The 17,692-nt window shown below is 43.2% G+C and overlaps 1 protein-coding gene across 2 annotated transcripts in view; it reads right to left on the bottom strand.

Moving 5' to 3' along the window:
* Positions 1–17,482, bottom strand: part of CETN3 (centrin 3) — a 30,188-nt gene extending 12,706 nt beyond the window's left edge. Inside the window, exons 1-5 of one of the 2 annotated variants that reach the window (XM_084278209.1) lie at positions 17,292–17,482; positions 13,799–13,934; positions 12,009–12,123; positions 8,731–8,922; positions 4,023–4,466 (exon numbers count right to left, since the gene is read on the bottom strand). In XM_084278209.1, the coding sequence (XP_084134335.1) occupies positions 4,423–4,466; positions 8,731–8,922; positions 12,009–12,123; positions 13,799–13,934; positions 17,292–17,308 (504 nt within the window). In that variant the 5' untranslated portion in view covers positions 17,309–17,482 and the 3' untranslated portion in view covers positions 4,023–4,422. Of the gene's footprint in view, positions 1–4,022; positions 4,467–8,730; positions 8,923–12,008; positions 12,124–13,798; positions 13,935–17,291 lie in introns of those variants that run through there. The other variant, XR_014617976.1, reaches the window with a different exon arrangement.
* Between the last annotated feature and the right edge of the window lie 210 nt (positions 17,483–17,692).

Raw genomic sequence — 17,692 nt, 5'->3', positions numbered from 1 at the left:
GGTACCACTGTCCTTACCCTCTTGTTTTCATGTAATTGGTGACAAAACCCTCTGCCAGCAAAGTTTACTGTGACATCTCCCTCTACACCACCTAGACTGAAAAACCTGTTTAGGAAAGTTCAAGCAATTGAAAGATTTGTCCACACTACCCTGGTTTTTTGTCCCCCAAGGGCTCAGTCCTGGGTCTAATCTTGTTCAACATCTTTATCAATGACCTGGATGAAGGGATTGGATGCTCCCTCAGTAAGTTTGCAGATGACACTATGCTGGGAGGATGTGTTGATCTGTCTGAGGGTAGGGAGGCTCTTCAGAGGGATCTGAACAGACTGGACCCATGGGCTGAGACCAACCGGATGAAGTTTAACAAGGCCAAGTGCAGAGTGCTGCACATGGGACAGAACAACCCCAGACAGCGCTACAGAACTGGGGGAGGTTGGCTGGAGAGCTGTCAGGAAGAAGATCTGGGGGTGTTGGCTGACAGCAGGCTGAATATGAGCCAGCAGTGTGCCAGGGCAGCCAAGAAGGCCAACGGCATCCTGGCTTGTAGCAAAAACAGTGTGGCCAGTAGGTCTGGGGAGGGGGTTGTGCCCCTGTACTCAGCATTGGTGAGGCTGCACCTTGAGTACTGTGTCCAGTTCTGGGCTCCCCACCATAAAAAGGACATTGAGGTCCTGGAGCATGTCCAGCAAAGGGCAACCAGGCTGGGGAAGGGGCTGGAGGGCAAATCCTATGAGGAGCGGCTGAGGGAGCTGGGGGTGTTCAGCCTGGAGAAGAGGAGGCTGAGGGGAGACCTTATCACCACCTACACTGACCTGCCAGGAGGGTGCAGAGAGGTGGGCGATGGTCTCTTCAGGCAGGGGACAGGAGGTGGGACAAGGGGCAAAGGGCTCAAGCTGCACCAGGGCAGTTTAGATTGGACATAGATAAAGACTTTTTACTGGGAGAGTTGTCAGGGCTGGAACAGGCTGCCCAGGGAGGGGGTTGAGTCACCTTCCCTGGATGTGTTGATGAGGTACTTAAGGATATGGTTTAGCTTAGGAGAGGAATGGTTGGACTTGATGATCTTCAAAGGTCTTTTCCAACCTTGTGCTTCTGTGATAAGGTTAATTTTCACCAGAAGCTGGGAGGGGACACAGCCAGGAGAGCTGGCCCACACTGACCAAAGAGCTGTTCTCTACTGTATGGCCTCATGCTCAAAGTATATGGGGGGAGCTGGCCAGGACAGTGGGGTCACTGCTTAGGGATCATCTGGGCATTGAGCTGTGTGATCAAACAGCACTGTGTATCACCCAGTCTGTTTATTCTAAGGCTTGTTGTTGCTCTTTCCCTCTCCCTGTGCAACCTGTCCTTATCCTAACCCACCAGTCTTACCTTTATCTCCAATTTTTCTTCCCATCCCACCATGGGAGCAGCCACGTGGTGTTCAGGTGCTGCCTGGGGCTGATCTGTGACACAACTCCTCTTCATAAACACCACACAAAACCTCCCACACCAGGCTCAAGCCAAAGGTCTCCCTGAGCTGCAGCTGTGGTGCAGGTGAAGATGCACCCATGAAGGGGCTTGTGGTGTTCCTTGTCCTCTCTGCAGAGGTCCAAGGGCATGGTAAAGCAAGGCTCTGCTGCAGTGTGGTGAGCAATGGCCACGTCACCAGAGGCAGAACTTCGATGCGATGATGTCTATGTTACCCTACATGTAGGCATTTTCTGACTTTTGATGACTTCACTGTGCCACAGAAACTTTCCTGTGAACAAACACAAGCAAAAATTGCTTGCCACAACAAACTTGGTATGGGAACAACTGTTCTAAAGAAAGTCACAACTTATAGTTACGTATCAGAGCAGCTTTTGGCATACACTGCACTCCGACATGGTATTTTATGTTTGGAGGTTCTCAATCTCCTCAAAGTTCCATGGCATTGATTAGGGAAATGATGGACTAGTTGGCAGGGACACTGGTATTACCACAAGCTGTTAATGAGAAGCACCAGTGTTTTTTAGTGCAATGGGCTGTGTCATTCCCATTTCTGTGCTTCTCCCAGACACCACTGCCCTCCATTGCAGAGGCAACACAGAAACATTAGTGCCAGGTACTCCAGATCAGTGTTTTAACACTAAACCACCTTCACAGTTCTAGAAGAGAGGCACACTTTCACAATGCAGTTTTAGACACATAATGATGGCTGTTGAACCTTGATGATGTTCTGCAAGATTTAAATGTGTCACCAAACACCACTCTTCTCTGATATCAGGTGAAGAATGATAAGACAAAACTTGGGCATCTGTACCCTATGATACACCAAGGGAATCACAGAATCACAAGGTTGGAAAAGCCCTTTAAGATCATGGAGTCCAACCATCCCTGTCTTGTGCTAAACCAGATCCCTGAGCAGCTCATCTCCCCACCTGTTAAACACACCCAGGGGTGGGGACTCAGCCCCTCCCTGGGCAGCCTGGGCCAGGCCCTGACAACTCTGCCAGGGAAGAACTTTTCCCTCCCAGCTGAGCTGACCCTGCCCTGGGGCAGCTTGAGCCCATTGCCCCTTGTCCCATCTCCTGTCCCCTGGCTGAAGACACCATCGCCCACCTCTCTACAACTACCAAAAAGCATCAGGACAGGTGTGAGTCCCACAAGACACACACAGTTGATGCTGGGCCCAAGCAGACAGTTGCAAGTTGTTCCCCCATTATATTTCACAATTAGTTTTGATACCCCATTCAGGTTCCACATGAAGTGCCCAACTGTAACACTTACTTGGTCATCTTGAATTGCTGCAACTTTTGTGTAAGTGAACCAGCACTGATGGCCTAATAGCATCACAGTATTTCACAGATAAGAACGTCACAATACACACTCGAAAAATAATAGGGGAAAAAAGAAAATCTATTAACTCTGATGACCTTAACTTCTGTCTCCAGTAATTCCAAGCTCTGATTGTTTATACAGGGCAAACCTGTTCACAGCCCCAGGATTACTGACGGTTAAAAAGCTGCTTTGCTGACAGTAAAGAGGAACACAGTATTAGCCAGGATTTAAAGATACAATTTTTAAATTTCACTCTCCTTATATATCAAAAAAGAAATTACAACGAACACGTGGGTAATCTGCAAGGTCAAACCATAAAAACCTCTTCTGGGAGACACATGGTGAATTAGAAATACATCCAACCTCTTCAACTACTTCAAGAGTTCATTCCCTGTGATGCTTTTCTTCTAAATACATAGTGCAGAAAGAGCATCTTTTGTCTCCACAGCTATCAGAGCTGTGGATACTGAGGAGAGAGCTGCTGGCTGACATCTGGATGATTTAAGCACATTTCTGATAGAGTTTATCATCATGCCTGCTTGCCTGCCCCTTGCTATAGAATACGATCTTAAGGGTTGGAAGAGACCTCTAAGATCAAGTCCAGCTGTCACTTCAACCCCACTGTGACAACTAACCCATGTCCTGGAGCGCCACGTCTACATGTGTTTTGAACCCCTCCAGGGATGGTGACTCCACCACCTCTCTGGGCAGCCGTGTCCAATGCCTGACCACTCTTTCAGAGAAGATGTTTTCCCTCCTATCCATCCTAAACCTGCCTAGGCACAGCTTGATGCTGTTTGTTGCCTATTGCTTGTTACCTGGGAGAAGAGATTGACCCCCACCTGGCCACAGCCTCCTTCCCAGGAGCTGCAGAGAGGCATCAGGTCTCCCCTCAGCCATCTCCAGGCTGAACAGCCCTAGGTCTCTGAGCTGCTGCCCGTCACACTGGTGCTCCAGACCCTTCCCCACTCAGTCACCCTTCTCTGGACCCACCCCAGCACCTCAACAGGCAATACAGATTTAATGATCTGCATCTCTGAGGATGCAAATACTTGTCCATTTAATGTTACCATTCATCTAGAACAGCAAAAGTACAAACCCATAAATGAAACTAACAAAAAAACCACCCCACCAAACTGTCCCCCTCCAACTCTTTTCCCTGAAGAACTTTATGTTATAGTTAATTTCTGACTAAACTATAAAAAACCAACACTTTCAAGTAGCAATAGGAAATATTTTATTAAAATGGAAGTTTGCCAAACCTTATGTATCAAAACTAAGGCCACAGCTAATGCTAACACAGAGTCAATCCCCAAATGTCCTTATGATACAATTTAGAAATCCTATACAAAGCTATTTTACAAATGAGTACTCGAACATTCTGAAATGCAGCATCACTTGTTCTAAAATGATCTACCCATTATTCTACTGATAATATTAAATGATACAAAATACTGAGCTATCAACTGCATATAACCTGTCCTTTAGCTCGGCCCTGTGAGGAAAGCAGCTCTCTGCATCGCTCCAGCTACAGACAAGAGTGTAAGCACAGAACATTGTAATCGGAGCTGCCATCGACTCCTCCCTCTTCGAGCAGAGTTTGTTCCTTTCCTTCCGATGCTAAATATCCCCAGTCATAATAGCAATGAACTCCTCTTGATTGACTGTAGGAAAAGATGAAATAATCAGATTTTAAAGGTTAAAAACACACATAAACTGTAAAAGAAAATCATGTGCATCTGCAGTATACTTGGTACTGAAAGGTCTCCCCGGTTACCATACGTTGTGCCTCTTCCACTGCAAATCAGGGTTCGTGTGTTTAGGTTTTTTGGCTTCTAGAACAGAAATCTTGCACTCTTTCTTTTCATGTGAAAGGAGAAGCCAGAATTTAAGCCTAATTTTCTAGAATACTTGATCCAGAAACTGGCTGGTATATAACAAGCTATTATTTCTAATTACAAAAGTAAAAATATTCTAGAAGTAAAACAAGACAGAAAAAAAAAATCAACCCACTAAGCATGTCAAACAATGGGTATGCAAAACTGCAGCACTCTGTTATGATTTGAAGATTTATGGAAATGGTAAAAATGGTAGATCAATTTTATTTAATTACTGCTTCTCAAACAACAGTGCTTCAGCTCCAGTCACAATCAAATTTTGTTTTCTTCTTAATATTGCCATTCAGACATTTATGCCTCAACCATCACACTCCACCACGGTATTCCTCTCTCTCAAACCTGAAACACTTGCCAAATACTAAATGATTTCTAAGATCATTTACTAATGATTCCATTATTAGCTAGAATTAAAATGGACTTTTGACAAGCTTTGCTGCATCTGAACTTCCTTCATTCTTCAGTCATAATTAACAGAAATTTTACACAAATGTACTTGAAGAAATTAAGCCATAATAATAAATTAATTAGCAGTCATTAATTATTTTGCTGCACTTACACCTGAGCTATTGACCTTGCTCATATGTTAAAACAGAGCTGCTGTAAAAGAGTTAACCAATGAATGTGTTCACTCTGCAACTAATTACTGTAGTGGGGAACGATTAGAGTCAGTCACTGATATGGAAGAGACCAGACAGATATGAAGAATTCTCCCTGACAACTATCTGTCCAAGCCAGGTGCTCAAGCTACTCCTAAACAAAATACTACTAAGTAGCAGATACATTTACAACTAGCTGAAAATTAAACTAATTCATCTAGGTTAAAGTTGAATAAAGAAGAACAATTTTTTAAAAATCATAAATCTGCCCTATTTGGGGTTTTTTTTTTAGTGTCACAAGATTTAGTCTAGTTTAGGACTCTACAGTCTGAAATATCCATTGTATATCTACATCCTGTTCTACTATGCACGAGCACTATGTTGTCTGTATGAATTTAAAAAGCATTTCCACAGCTTTACCACCCCGACAGCAATAACAACACAAACATCCTTCCCAAAACAAGCCTCTGGTTTAAAACACCTTTGTTAAGCAATGCTGCCAAGTGGAAATGCAGTATTGTAGTAAACAAATTCTGTAGCTTTTAAACAAACTGCAGAGAGAAGCGCAGTTCCAATTCCCTGTAACCTCCTCAATCCTCCTCCCACTTCACACCTGAAGCACAATGGGATGTCTTTCCCAGGACCACATCCTGTGAAATCAGTGATCATAAAAGAACGAACCAGTATCACAGTGAACATGAAAAAACCCCACCTACTTGAACTCTATAAAGACAGGTGGTATTTCAGTGAAGGGTTTGGGGTTTGGTTTTTTTTTTCCCCCCTAATTGTGCAGCAAAATCTGAGACCTAAAACTGGATGGTGTTTCCTACAGATGCATCCACACAAGGCAACAAAAACTGCATGAAAGAAAGAACAACACGGAGTTTCTCAAAACAGTCATACTCCAGAAGTCATTCCTAAAACCAGAAATACAAAAATAAAAGGCTACTTACCTTTTTAAGGCAGATAGAATTATGTCAGAAAGCCTTTATTCCACAGAAACTTAAGTACAGTCTGCCAGTACAGCTCAGTGGCTGCGCTGGAAACTGTACAAGGTTTCAAGTATCCTGTCACACAACAGACCTGATTTCACTCTGATCAAAACAATCTCTCAGATTGAAGAAGGTCATTAAATGAAAAGTGGTTATTATTCCTATATTTGAAGTATCAATTAAAAATGCTACCAACTAAGAGTTTCATATTTTTTTTTCTTGGCAAGAAAAGAGGGAGAATTAGATGACAGGAAGATTTTGCTACATGACCCAGATGTTTGAAGCTAAATGGAACAGTGATTCACAGGATTATTTACTTTTTCAGAATGAATCTTAAAAAGCTAGAAACAGCATCAGTTTTCTTTCAGGAAGAGAAAACACACAAAACCTTAAGGATAAACAGCACCACATACAAACATTATGCTGTCAATCTTCCCCATTCGATCCTGTGCTTGACTGCTCTAACAAAGAGGATGAATGGATGAATAAGAGGAAACTGAGCCACCCACTCTTAGCTGATCAATTTGAGTTAAAAAAAATTTAACCCTGACCCAAAATAATTCGACTCAGTAACCTTCCTGAAAGGAGCTAACGGTCTACAATCAATCTGTAGTGACCAAATAGCCACGTGGCAAAACCACTCGTGATTCTGACATCCCAGCTGGCAGCTCCAGGAGAGCAACACAGAACAAAATGTGTTTTCACTCACCTCTGCAGCTGTACCTTAGAAAAAAAATAAAGAAAAATAGTATTTTTTTTACTTTTAGTAAAAAAAGGTAAAGGTAGCAATGCCATGTCCTTACAACTCTTCCTTTTAAAAGCAAAACAAGCTCAGAATTCAAGTATCTACCTAGACTAGCAAGTGATCTACTGGACTAGGAAAACAGGCATAATTCCTTGCCTGCTGCACAGCTACTGAAAAAGTACAATTCCTGTTGTCTACAGGAAATTCAATGCTACAGTCCTTCATGTCCCAGAACACAGACAGGGTGTCTGAGAACAGCATTTGCAGCTTTCACTACACTGGCCTACTTTGATTGTCCTGTAGGAAACACTATGGAAAACCAAAGCCTATTTTCTCAGGGTGCAGCTCCAAGAAAATCTGATCAAGCAGTGAGACAGTTCAGGGGTCTAAGGAGCAAGAAAACTAACACTTAAAATCCCAAATAAATAGCTTTCTTATAGCTTAACTCCCTTAAACATCTCACCTGTGGGATCAGATGCTGTCAATGCAAGAAACAGGTGGGAAGACACAGCAGGGTATGTGGAACATGGGAATTATGCAGCATGGATTTAACTAAGGAGCTGTGGCCTCAGACCACAGAAAGATACCAGAAAACAACAGTCCCAAGAGGAAAGTAATCACAAGTTGTTATCAATGCTTTCTTTAGTACAAACACTGTCAGCATTAACACTCTCCTGTTAGACCTGTCACTAGCTTTGCCTCCGGGTACCCTATTTACACCACTACAACAGAACAAAACATTCACATTTCCACACCACTGACCATGTTTAAAATGCCCCACTCCTCCTCCTCTGGAATGAAAAGGGCTTGCTTCACTACTTGAGTGATTGTATTCCCAAGTACAGATTAACATCTATGTCAAACAGCACAGAGAGCAGTATCTGTCACAAGACTGACAAGAATCAATTTGTTTTTCACTGGTAGTTTTGAGTCCAACAGATGCAGCAGCTCACAGGTAGAAATACTATTGTAACTGAAAAACCTGGTAAACTGCTAGTGAAACCTCAGACACCAGTCACTATCCTGAAATAAAAAACTCAGAAGTAGGTTTAAATTACTATTAAAAAGGGAGTATTATTGTCTCAAGTGAGTAGTCCCTGAAATTCAGGTAGTACAGTTTCTGGTGTAAACATAAAGGTGTTTTCAAGTTAATGAAAAAAACCCAGAAATTTCAGTGCTCATGATGAATAAATAAGTGTAATACCAAACTGGATCTGCTAATTCATTCTTTACCTAGCTAACAAATACCTTCTGTAACCTGCTCTGTATGGCCCTTGACAACTGCCCCACTGAGATCACAACACAGCACTATTTAAGAAATACTGGCTTGGTGCTCAGAAGAGCTTCTCTTAGCACTTTAAACCTCCTTCTGTATAATGTAGGTACATTGTCTCTCCCAAGAGCTAATTCAATTACTTCCACCTTCAGCTTCACCCATCACAACCAAGACACTGGCTGAGTAAGAGGTAGTGGTGAATCAGCCTCAGAAAGTCAACTTGATTTTCAGACTCTGCACCATGTTTCCAGGACCAGCAGCTTCCAAAAACCAACAATTTCCATTATTTGAACATAAATTAAGTTTGAACTGAAAGTTATTTAGAAGGAAACCAAAGAGGATGTTTTCACAACAAAGCCACAGATAAAAAGGGGAGGAAATTAAGACCAGACTGAATGGGGTTTTGTTTGCTGTCACTTACTTTCTCCATCTCCATCCTTATCAAATTCTTCAATCATAGCCCGTAGCTCTTCATCAGACATGTTTTCACCCAATTCTCTAGCCACCCGGCGCAGGTTTCTCAGACTTATTTTACCAGAGTCGTCATCATCAAACAATTTGAAAGCCTTGAGTATTTCTTCTTGTGGGTCTCTGTCCAATATCCAGTCTGTCACTGTAGGAAGGATACTTAATTAGACTAATAAAAAATTCTGAAGGGTAAACTCTGAATGACCTTAGCAGACTGAGGCAGTATGAACAACATACACTTCTGATTTTGTCTGTTATTTTATTGTTATTTATTTCAATTCAGTGTGCATACTTGTTTGGCTGTTTTCTGACCTCTCTGTCTCAACTCTCTCTTCCCAAGCAGAGTTTCTCTTCGGGACAAACCTGTTGCAGTGGAAAGCTACATGGCAATTTAGATACAGTCAAGCTTTCAATACACATCTCAACAGAAATTAAAAGAATATACATGCCTACTTAGCACCAAACCTACCTTTAAAAAAGAAAAATAAAAAATCAACTCTGACAGATGCAGACTTGTGATTTTTTAATTTTAATTTACATGTTTTGATCAGAACAGAATTCTGACTTGGAAACAATAATGAAAAACATGCTCATGGAACCTCTCTTTTAGATACAAAGCCAAACTAACAAAAACTCCAAAAAAACCTGAGCCCAGGGGTTATGAAAAGGACACTGCTATGAACTGCAAGATGTTAATTCTGAGAGGATTCATCAGTCTTTATTACTCCTTTTATCACAACCATGTGTCAGTTTCTGTAACAGAAAAGGCAAACTCGCCACATAAAATATTTTCCCTAGTAATTATTTCAGACATTTCTGGAACCAGCCATAAATATCTTCACATCTTTGTACCTGCTAATCCTGTATTACAGGGCTTGCTATTTATGACTTTCATCAAGCCATTAAAAACACATCCACCCTGTTTCTACATAGAAAACCACTTATCATCTGCTACTGCCTGCAGATGGAATGCTGCCCTGGCTTAGCCAACTCGACAGGAAAAAATCAGATTGAATAGCTCATATAAGCTCACTACAGCAATGAAGTTTGTATGTCTACATAAATCCCTCAAATTTATAAAAAAAGTAAGTATTTTTATTTAAGACAACTATGCTGCATGATGATATCACATAATTTGAAAAATTCTACGTTTTCTGGCATATCAGGAGGAGCATGGCCAGCAGGTCAAAGGAGGTGATCCTCCCCATCTGCTCTGCCCTGGTCAGGCCCCACCTGGAGTATTGTGTCCAGTGCTGGGCTCCCTGGGATAAAAAAGACAGGGATCTCCCGGAGAGAGTCCAGAGGAGGCTACGAAGATGATGAAGGGCCTGGAGCATCTCCCCTAGGAGGAAAGGCTGAGTGAGCTGGGGCTGTTCAGCCTGGAGAAAAGAAGACTGAGAGGGGACCTTATTAATGTTTATAAATATCTTAAGCAGAGGATGCAGGGGGAAATGGCCAGCCCTTTTTCAGTGTCTGTGGGGACAGGACAAGGGGCAATGGCTGCAAGCTGGGGCACAGGAAGTTCCACACCAACATGTGAAGAACTTTTACCCAGTGAGGGAGCCCTGGGACAGGCTGCCCAGGGGGTGTGGAGTCTCCTTCTCTGGAGATATATTCAAGACCCGTCTGGACGCCTGTTTGTGCAAGATGAGCTGGGGAGCTGCTTTGGCAGGGGGGTTGGACCCAATGATCTCTGGAGGTCCCTTCCAACCCCTATGATTCTATGATTCTATAAAGACAACTGCAATGTGAGCTGAAGAACAATAAAACACTGTCTCAGTACTACAGGTAACATGACTGTATAAAAAAAGACTGAATGTAATTGCATCTTTAGACATTTCACATGCCCCATTCTTAAGATTTAAAACCATAAATAACATTGCATTACAAAAACTTGATGGCCCAAGAATTGCTTTAGGTATATTCAACATCTCTTCACAATTAAAGCCTCTATAACCCATTTTCTCCTAGGATCTTCCTGCTAGAAACAGTATCGTGCTTAATTCTGCTTCAAGTGCAACTTCCAAGTACATACTGTGCACGAATTTTCCTGTCACTCAGAGCACTTATGGCCTGCCCATATTGATAACCAGAGGAGAACCAGGAAACAATGAACAAGGACAGGACTGAACATCAGGAATTAAGAAAGAATTACACGATAATTATAGTATATTCAGTCATAAAGAATTAGAGCATAAAGATGCAATTATAATATTATCATTGCTATTAAACTAATACTTTCAGGTTTTGGGTGGGTTTGGGATTTTCTTTGAAATTTAATCAGGACTGTCCACATATTTGCCCATAGGCTCTGGGTTTTTTTCTTTTCTGAACTGTAATTTGCTACAACCTGGAATACAACAAGATTATTATTTGCCATTAACAACATGCTTTGTCCAATCCTAACTTGTTAAATTGTTAAATTTTGCTATATTTTGATCAGTAACTGTTTCGCCAAAAGCAGCTACACATGTACTACACTGTCTTTTTGTTTTCTTGGCTTCGCTTCTCCCCACTCCAAGAAAAAAAAAAAAATAAAATGCTGAAGTCTAAGCTGTTGGAACACATGGAATAATAGAACAGAGACACAAAGCCACACATAGAGAATTCCCACACAGCTTTTTTCCTTTCTAAACTTTCTATTACGTGTACCAACGACCAAAAAATCTTGAAAGAAACATCAAAAATCTTTACAAATTCAAGTCCTTACATACTCGAAGTATATCAAACTGCACAATAGACAATCTGTGGATGAAGGGAACAGCCTAATGAAATTCCACTGTTTTTATCAACAGCTGAAAATCCTTGAAGTACCATATTGATCTTTGTTATTTAAGAAGTCTGCATTCAGTTTACACTTTGTCTGTGTACACACTCCTCACCGTGCAATTCAGTGCAAACATTTTTTTCCACAGCAGGACAGAGCATCTTACAAAATCCATAAACAACACAAGAATATCTACATTTTAAGTGTAAGTTTGAAAACAATTAGGACTGAGCATATAATTTCCTGTTATATTGTAGCTATCATTCATCTCTGTATATCAAACTGAGTATTCAGAATACAAACAAGTTATTTTCCTCCACTACTGGCTTTGATTAAGAAAAAATCTCCCACTTCTATGTCTTAATACTACCAGGTAAAGGAGAAAGTACACACAGTGCTGATTCCCACTTGTAGTCACTACAATAAGCTAAATTTCTCTCAAGATAACACGATCAAACACTTACCAACTTCATTAAAATCTTCAAAGGTGATCTTGCCTGTCGCTTCTCGATCGTAATCTTTAAGTATTTTCAGTACATCAGCTTTTTTCACATCAAAACCCAAGGCTCTCATTGCCACCTTTTGGAATAAAATGGAAGTGCAACCATACGTGATGATTAAAATACAGATTTCATTGATTTCTTTCTATTTTCAATAATTGCTTTCCTGCCTAAGAGAAAAGGTGCATTTAAGTGGTTTAGCAACAATAATAAATAAAATTAATAAAAGGGAAAACCAATATTTGGACATAAAAATCACCTAAACTATTACTAACAAAAGGAACATCAAGTTACAGTGGAAAAAAAAGAGCCTTTGCACTTTAAAAGACTTTACAGGCTGGACAAAATGCTCCTTAATGGCAAGTAGATACGTTTTCCTCACTTCCAAAAACATCCCAAGTACTGACCCTTTTTCAAAAAGCCAAAAATCATTCTTCAAATTATTCCTCTTCAGTATTCATACAAACTGTGTGTATGTTTATTTGATTTTTTTAAGGTCTCCCTCAAGTGACATTTTCAGTTTCACATTTCATCCAGAAGTTTCTCAGCACACCCTACCTTGACTTCCTCCAAATTGATGAACACACACTAAACCAGAACTGGAAAAATCACTGATCTGCTTGATGTAGCAATTAAATATATATACATATATTTAATATGTATAATATATATATATATTCTAAGCTATATGCTGATTTTGTAGAGGAGGAAATAGTTCTTTATAGATTTCTGTTCTTCCATAGTATTATCTTCTGGACCACAATATTAAATAAGAAACAGCTTTACCAGTAATCATGACAGCTGTGAATCCGAAGCATACCATAACTGGAAGAAGTGTATTAAAAGACCCCAGTACTACTCTACTCACTGTGGCCTCTCACAGGATAAAATACCTGAACTCTGAAATGGAGAGAAAGGAATTATTACACCTAAGACATCCCTGCAACAGCAATTGAAGTAAAAATAAGATATTTCCTTCCTCTCCTTGAGGCAGAGGCAGAATAAGGAGCTAGCAGGTTGGACTAGGTATTCCTTCCCAAAAGAATCTCGCCCAATATATGGCAGAAATGCTGCCCTCAGCAAAGACACTTTTTGTTCTTGATACAGTAATTAAAATATAAATTCGTTAGAGATTTAAGGAGACTTCAATAAACTGCATGTACTACTTCTAAGATGCTTCCAGACAGAAGGACTCACTGGGAAAGACTGCCATGCTAACTTCCATTTTTCTGACAGCTATCAGCAGAAGCCTTGTTTGGGAAGGGAAACTACTGTGCCTCCCATGTGCACAGCAAATGCATACCTTCAGTCCATAGGGTCCCTGCTGGAAAATGCATGTGGGTAAGCTCTGCCTTGCAGTCAACAGCTTCACAGGTTTGATTTACATCTTCTACCTAAGCATCTGAAACCTCTGGATTTCCACAACACCAAACTTTAGATTGTATAGTGCCTTTAAAAAGTACCAACACCTTTCCAAGAGCTTGTCCAGGTAAATCCTGGGGAGCATTCAGACCAGGGTTGTTCAGGAGGCTACAGCAATTCTGTTACTGTGCCAAGTGTGAGAAGAAAAGTTCATTCTTACACCAATGAAGTATGCCCTTCTCCCCCTACACCCTCTCCCCAAATATCCTCACTCCTTTAGCCCAGCAACAGATCTTGAGTAAGGAACATTTCTAGAGACACAGACGACATTTTTAAATCTCACTAAGGCTTATTATCTGCCAGAAAATAATTTAAACTAAATAAACTTTTACCTTTAACTCATGGTAATTTATTGCTCTATCTTTGTCTGTATCAAACAACTCAAAGGCATCTTTAATTTCTTGTTTCTGTTCCTCAGTCAGTTCTCTTCTTTTCTTCTTTTTAGTTTTGTCTACTGAAAGCTCATTCCTATATAAGAAGAAAGAAATTAAGTGTAATTCATTTTTACTGGGAAGATACAACTGTAGATAACACTTTCAGCCAGTAAGAGCCTTGCCATAATTGCAGAGATCACTGCCTTCACTATTCAATCTTTCCTCAGCTTGTCCTCCCAGCTTAAAATAACACTTGAAAGAGACAATTCCTTTGTGAAAGCTGAATGATATCCCTACTCGCCCACAGAAAATAAAACCAGCACAGACATTTTAGTTAATAAATAAGAACAACAGGGGGAAAAAAAGAAAGGATAGAAAAGCTGCCAGTTATAAAGTGTATTAGGGGTTACAAACTAGATTAGCAACTGAAATCTTGTATACAACTCCCTGACACTTTATTTCTAACCTATAGGTTAGCAGAAAGAATTTTGAAACTGACAGACCGCTGGAGGATTAACTAAGCCAGACAGCCAGGTTGCCTGGCTACTAAAGCTGGTGTTAGGTGCCACAAATCCGCTTTGTTGCCAGCAACAGTTCTTAGATAAATGGCATTTACGGGTATTTTCTAAAGGCTGTAAATCACACACACTGCTCTAAAGACTTTTTGCTGTGGTTTTGGTATATTCAAAAGAGACAAGTCCCCCAAACCAACAAATTTTACTCAAAGGCAGCCCTCTGTCCCCCAGCAAGCCTAGAAACCAGACTGGATCTTCAGATACATGATTTGTATAGTGGGAACAACAGCTGAAACAGAAATGGCACTGATAAAAGAGACTTTGGACCAAGCTAGGAAAGGGTAATTTTTGCTCTAACTGTACTCTACTCATATCAAGGAGATTGAGGACTGTATCCAGGGTAACTGCTGAAAGATGTCCATTTCAGAGCAAGAACTCTAAAGCAAAATAATACAGTCTGTCTGAGATAACAGGCGACAGCAACTGTTGCAGTACTCAAGGTACAGCCTGTGAGAAGCAGGCATGCGTGAAGCTCAGCAGCACGCTGTGATGAGCATGGCTAATTGCAGTGTAAACCCCCTCCCTGCTGTGACTGTGAGGCCACATCAGATGGACCAGATGTCCAGCTGAGGACACTCCAGTACAAGCCAGACATGGATAAAGCCTAAGGGCAGACCACTGTGCCCAGGGGGGCTGCAGCACAGGGTGCTGAGAGGGCTGGCTTTGGCTAGAGCACGGGTGAGAGGCAGAGGGATGAGGAGGGGAAGGTCTAAGGAGAGGAGGTCTTAGAGCTGTCCCAAAAGGTTATCTCACAGGAGACAGGTTCCCCTTAGAGGAGCACGGTGTAAGGCCAAGAGACAACAACTACATCATAGAAGGTGTAAGGATGGAAGGGACCTTTGGAGGCCATCTAGTCCCACCCTGCAGTGAGCAGGGGCATCTTCACTAGATCAGGTCCCTGAGAGCCCCATCAAGCCTGAGCTTGAATATCACCAGGGATGGGGCCTCCACCACCTCTCTGGGCAACCTGTGCCAGCGATGTGCCAAATGCAAGAGAAGAAACTGTAGCTGAATCTATGGGGAAACATTTTCCCACTACAAGTGCTGATGTGCTGCAATAGGTGCACTGGGGGAGCAAGGAGTCTCCACTGCCAGGCATTTTGGAACTGCAAAAGGTGCTCAGCAGCCTCATTCAGTTTTGAGTGGGACCTGCTCTGAGCAGAAAGCTGGACCTTCCAGAAGTTCTTTCTAACCTAAATTATCACAGAATTTAGGTTATGCTCTCATAAAGTCTTTTGACACTCATTTGCTTCAGAGACAAAACAAGTACAGTGTCACCTGCTGTAAAACTGAAGTTCCTGATGAGTTGTGGGTTTGTGTGGCAAGGTTTTGGTGGGGGTGGGAGGCTGCAGGGGTGGCTTCTGCTGGAGAGATTTGAGACAAGGACAGGAACTGGAACCTCGCAACACAAACCCACAACATGAGTGAAACAGAAAACTGCTTGCCAAGGGTATTTGTTCTCCATATCTCCTACAACAAGCTTGGCTTTCCTTATTCTTTACTAAGGATTTGCTAACTTTAATCAAAACCAAAGATTAAACGCACTGCTGGGATTTAGCTTTCATCCAAGGTACACCCATAAAAATTCCAAATATAGGCAAGAAAAGAGCAAGCTATGCAACCTGGACCTGCCTCAGGCCACAATACCCTTAAAGAGTGACAAGTCCCCAGCAGACCAGTTGGGACAGAGTGATTTCACACAGGCTTTGGATTACAGCAGCTTTTGGAAGGACCAAAATAACTCCTAGCTGGCTACATAATGAGGACTTGGGAGAGCAGCTCAGATCCAGAGACATCACATTTTGTGCACTGCAATGATGAAATCCATTTAGAAGTCTGAAAGCAGATTAACACCAGACTCTTCTGGAAGAAGGATCTGTCTGCCCAAGTGTTTATTTAGTGCTCAGCACAACAGACTTTTTTAAAAAATATGCAGCAACACTTAAATATTTAGGGCCCATTCTTCTACAACCATTTTTACTATATGAAGCATGAAGTTCTCAGACTTGAAATTTAGGAAGATGTGTGTCACATCACCACGTTAATTACTGCAGAAGACAAAGATTTGCCAGGTATATAATTTATAAGCCAGAGAGTCCAGTGAAGGGCCTGAAGCATCTCCCCTAGGAGGAAAGGCTGAGTGAGCTGGGGTTGTTCAGCCTGGAGAAAAGAAGACTGAGAGGGGGTATGATCAATGGGTATCAACATCTGAAGAGTGGGACACAGGGGCCATGGGCAGCCTCTTCTCAGTGTCTGTGGGGACAGGACAAGGGGCGATGGGCTCAAGTTAGAGCACAGGGAGTTCCACACCAATCCGGGGAAGAACTTCTTCCTGGTGAGGGTGAGGGAGCCCTGGGACAGGCTGCCCAGGGGGTGTGGAGTCTCCTTCTCTGGAGAGATTCCAGCCCCGTATAGATGCCGACCTGTGTGCCCTGTCCTTTCCGCGGCAGTTAATGCGCAGAACACCGTTAAAAACACACAAACCCGACCTCCGGAGCCCAGCAAGGCTTTACGAAGGGACACTCCTACCGACACCCCGAGGCGGGCCCCCCCTGCGCCAGGCGCCGCGGGCCCCGCCGTCCCCGGGTGAGCAGGTGGCTGTGGCGCCTCACGGCCCCGGCCGCGCACGGCCCCCTCGGGAGGGATCAGAGACCCGGGCCCGGAAGCAGCCGCCGACCCTCCTAAGCGCACGCCGGACCCCGCCGCTGTCCCTCCCCGCCTCAAGGCCCAACCCGGACACTGCCGCGGCTCCCCGAAGGGACAGAGAGGCCCTGAGGGGCCCCGGAGGCCGCCGCCAGTAGCCGCCGCCGCCTCCCCCTCACCCGCGCTCCGGGATTCAAAGGGGGCGAGGAGAAAGCTGCCCGGACCATACCGACCTTAAGACCAAGCTCATGCTTCCGCCGCCCCCGAGCCGGGCCGCGGCGGGCCGGGCCGAACCGGGCCGAGCCGCACCGAGCCGGGTCGGTTCGGTTCGGGTCGGGTCGGGTCGGGTCGGGTCGGGTCGGGCCGCCCACCCCCTTCTCACGACCGCGCCGCGCTCCCTTCCCCTTGGAAACGCGGCACGACGCCGGCGCTCGCCAACCAGCGCCTTCCTCACCACGCTGCAGACGCGTGATTGGGTCCTGGCGGAGATAATCCCGCCTCCTAGAGCTGAGCGCGCGTCCATTGGCTGCAGGGCACTGCCACTCGAGGGTAAGGGTGTTACTTGGCGAACGTGTGCCCCTCGGGAGTGGGGTTTCGCCGTGGGGTGCCGTTACCCAGAGTGCTGCGCGGCAGC

This window comes from Gallinula chloropus (assembly GCF_964237585.1).
Source record: "Gallinula chloropus genome assembly, chromosome: Z".
NCBI classification, from domain to species: domain Eukaryota; kingdom Metazoa; phylum Chordata; class Aves; order Gruiformes; family Rallidae; genus Gallinula; species Gallinula chloropus.
This window is presented reverse-complemented; position numbering and strand designations above follow the sequence as displayed.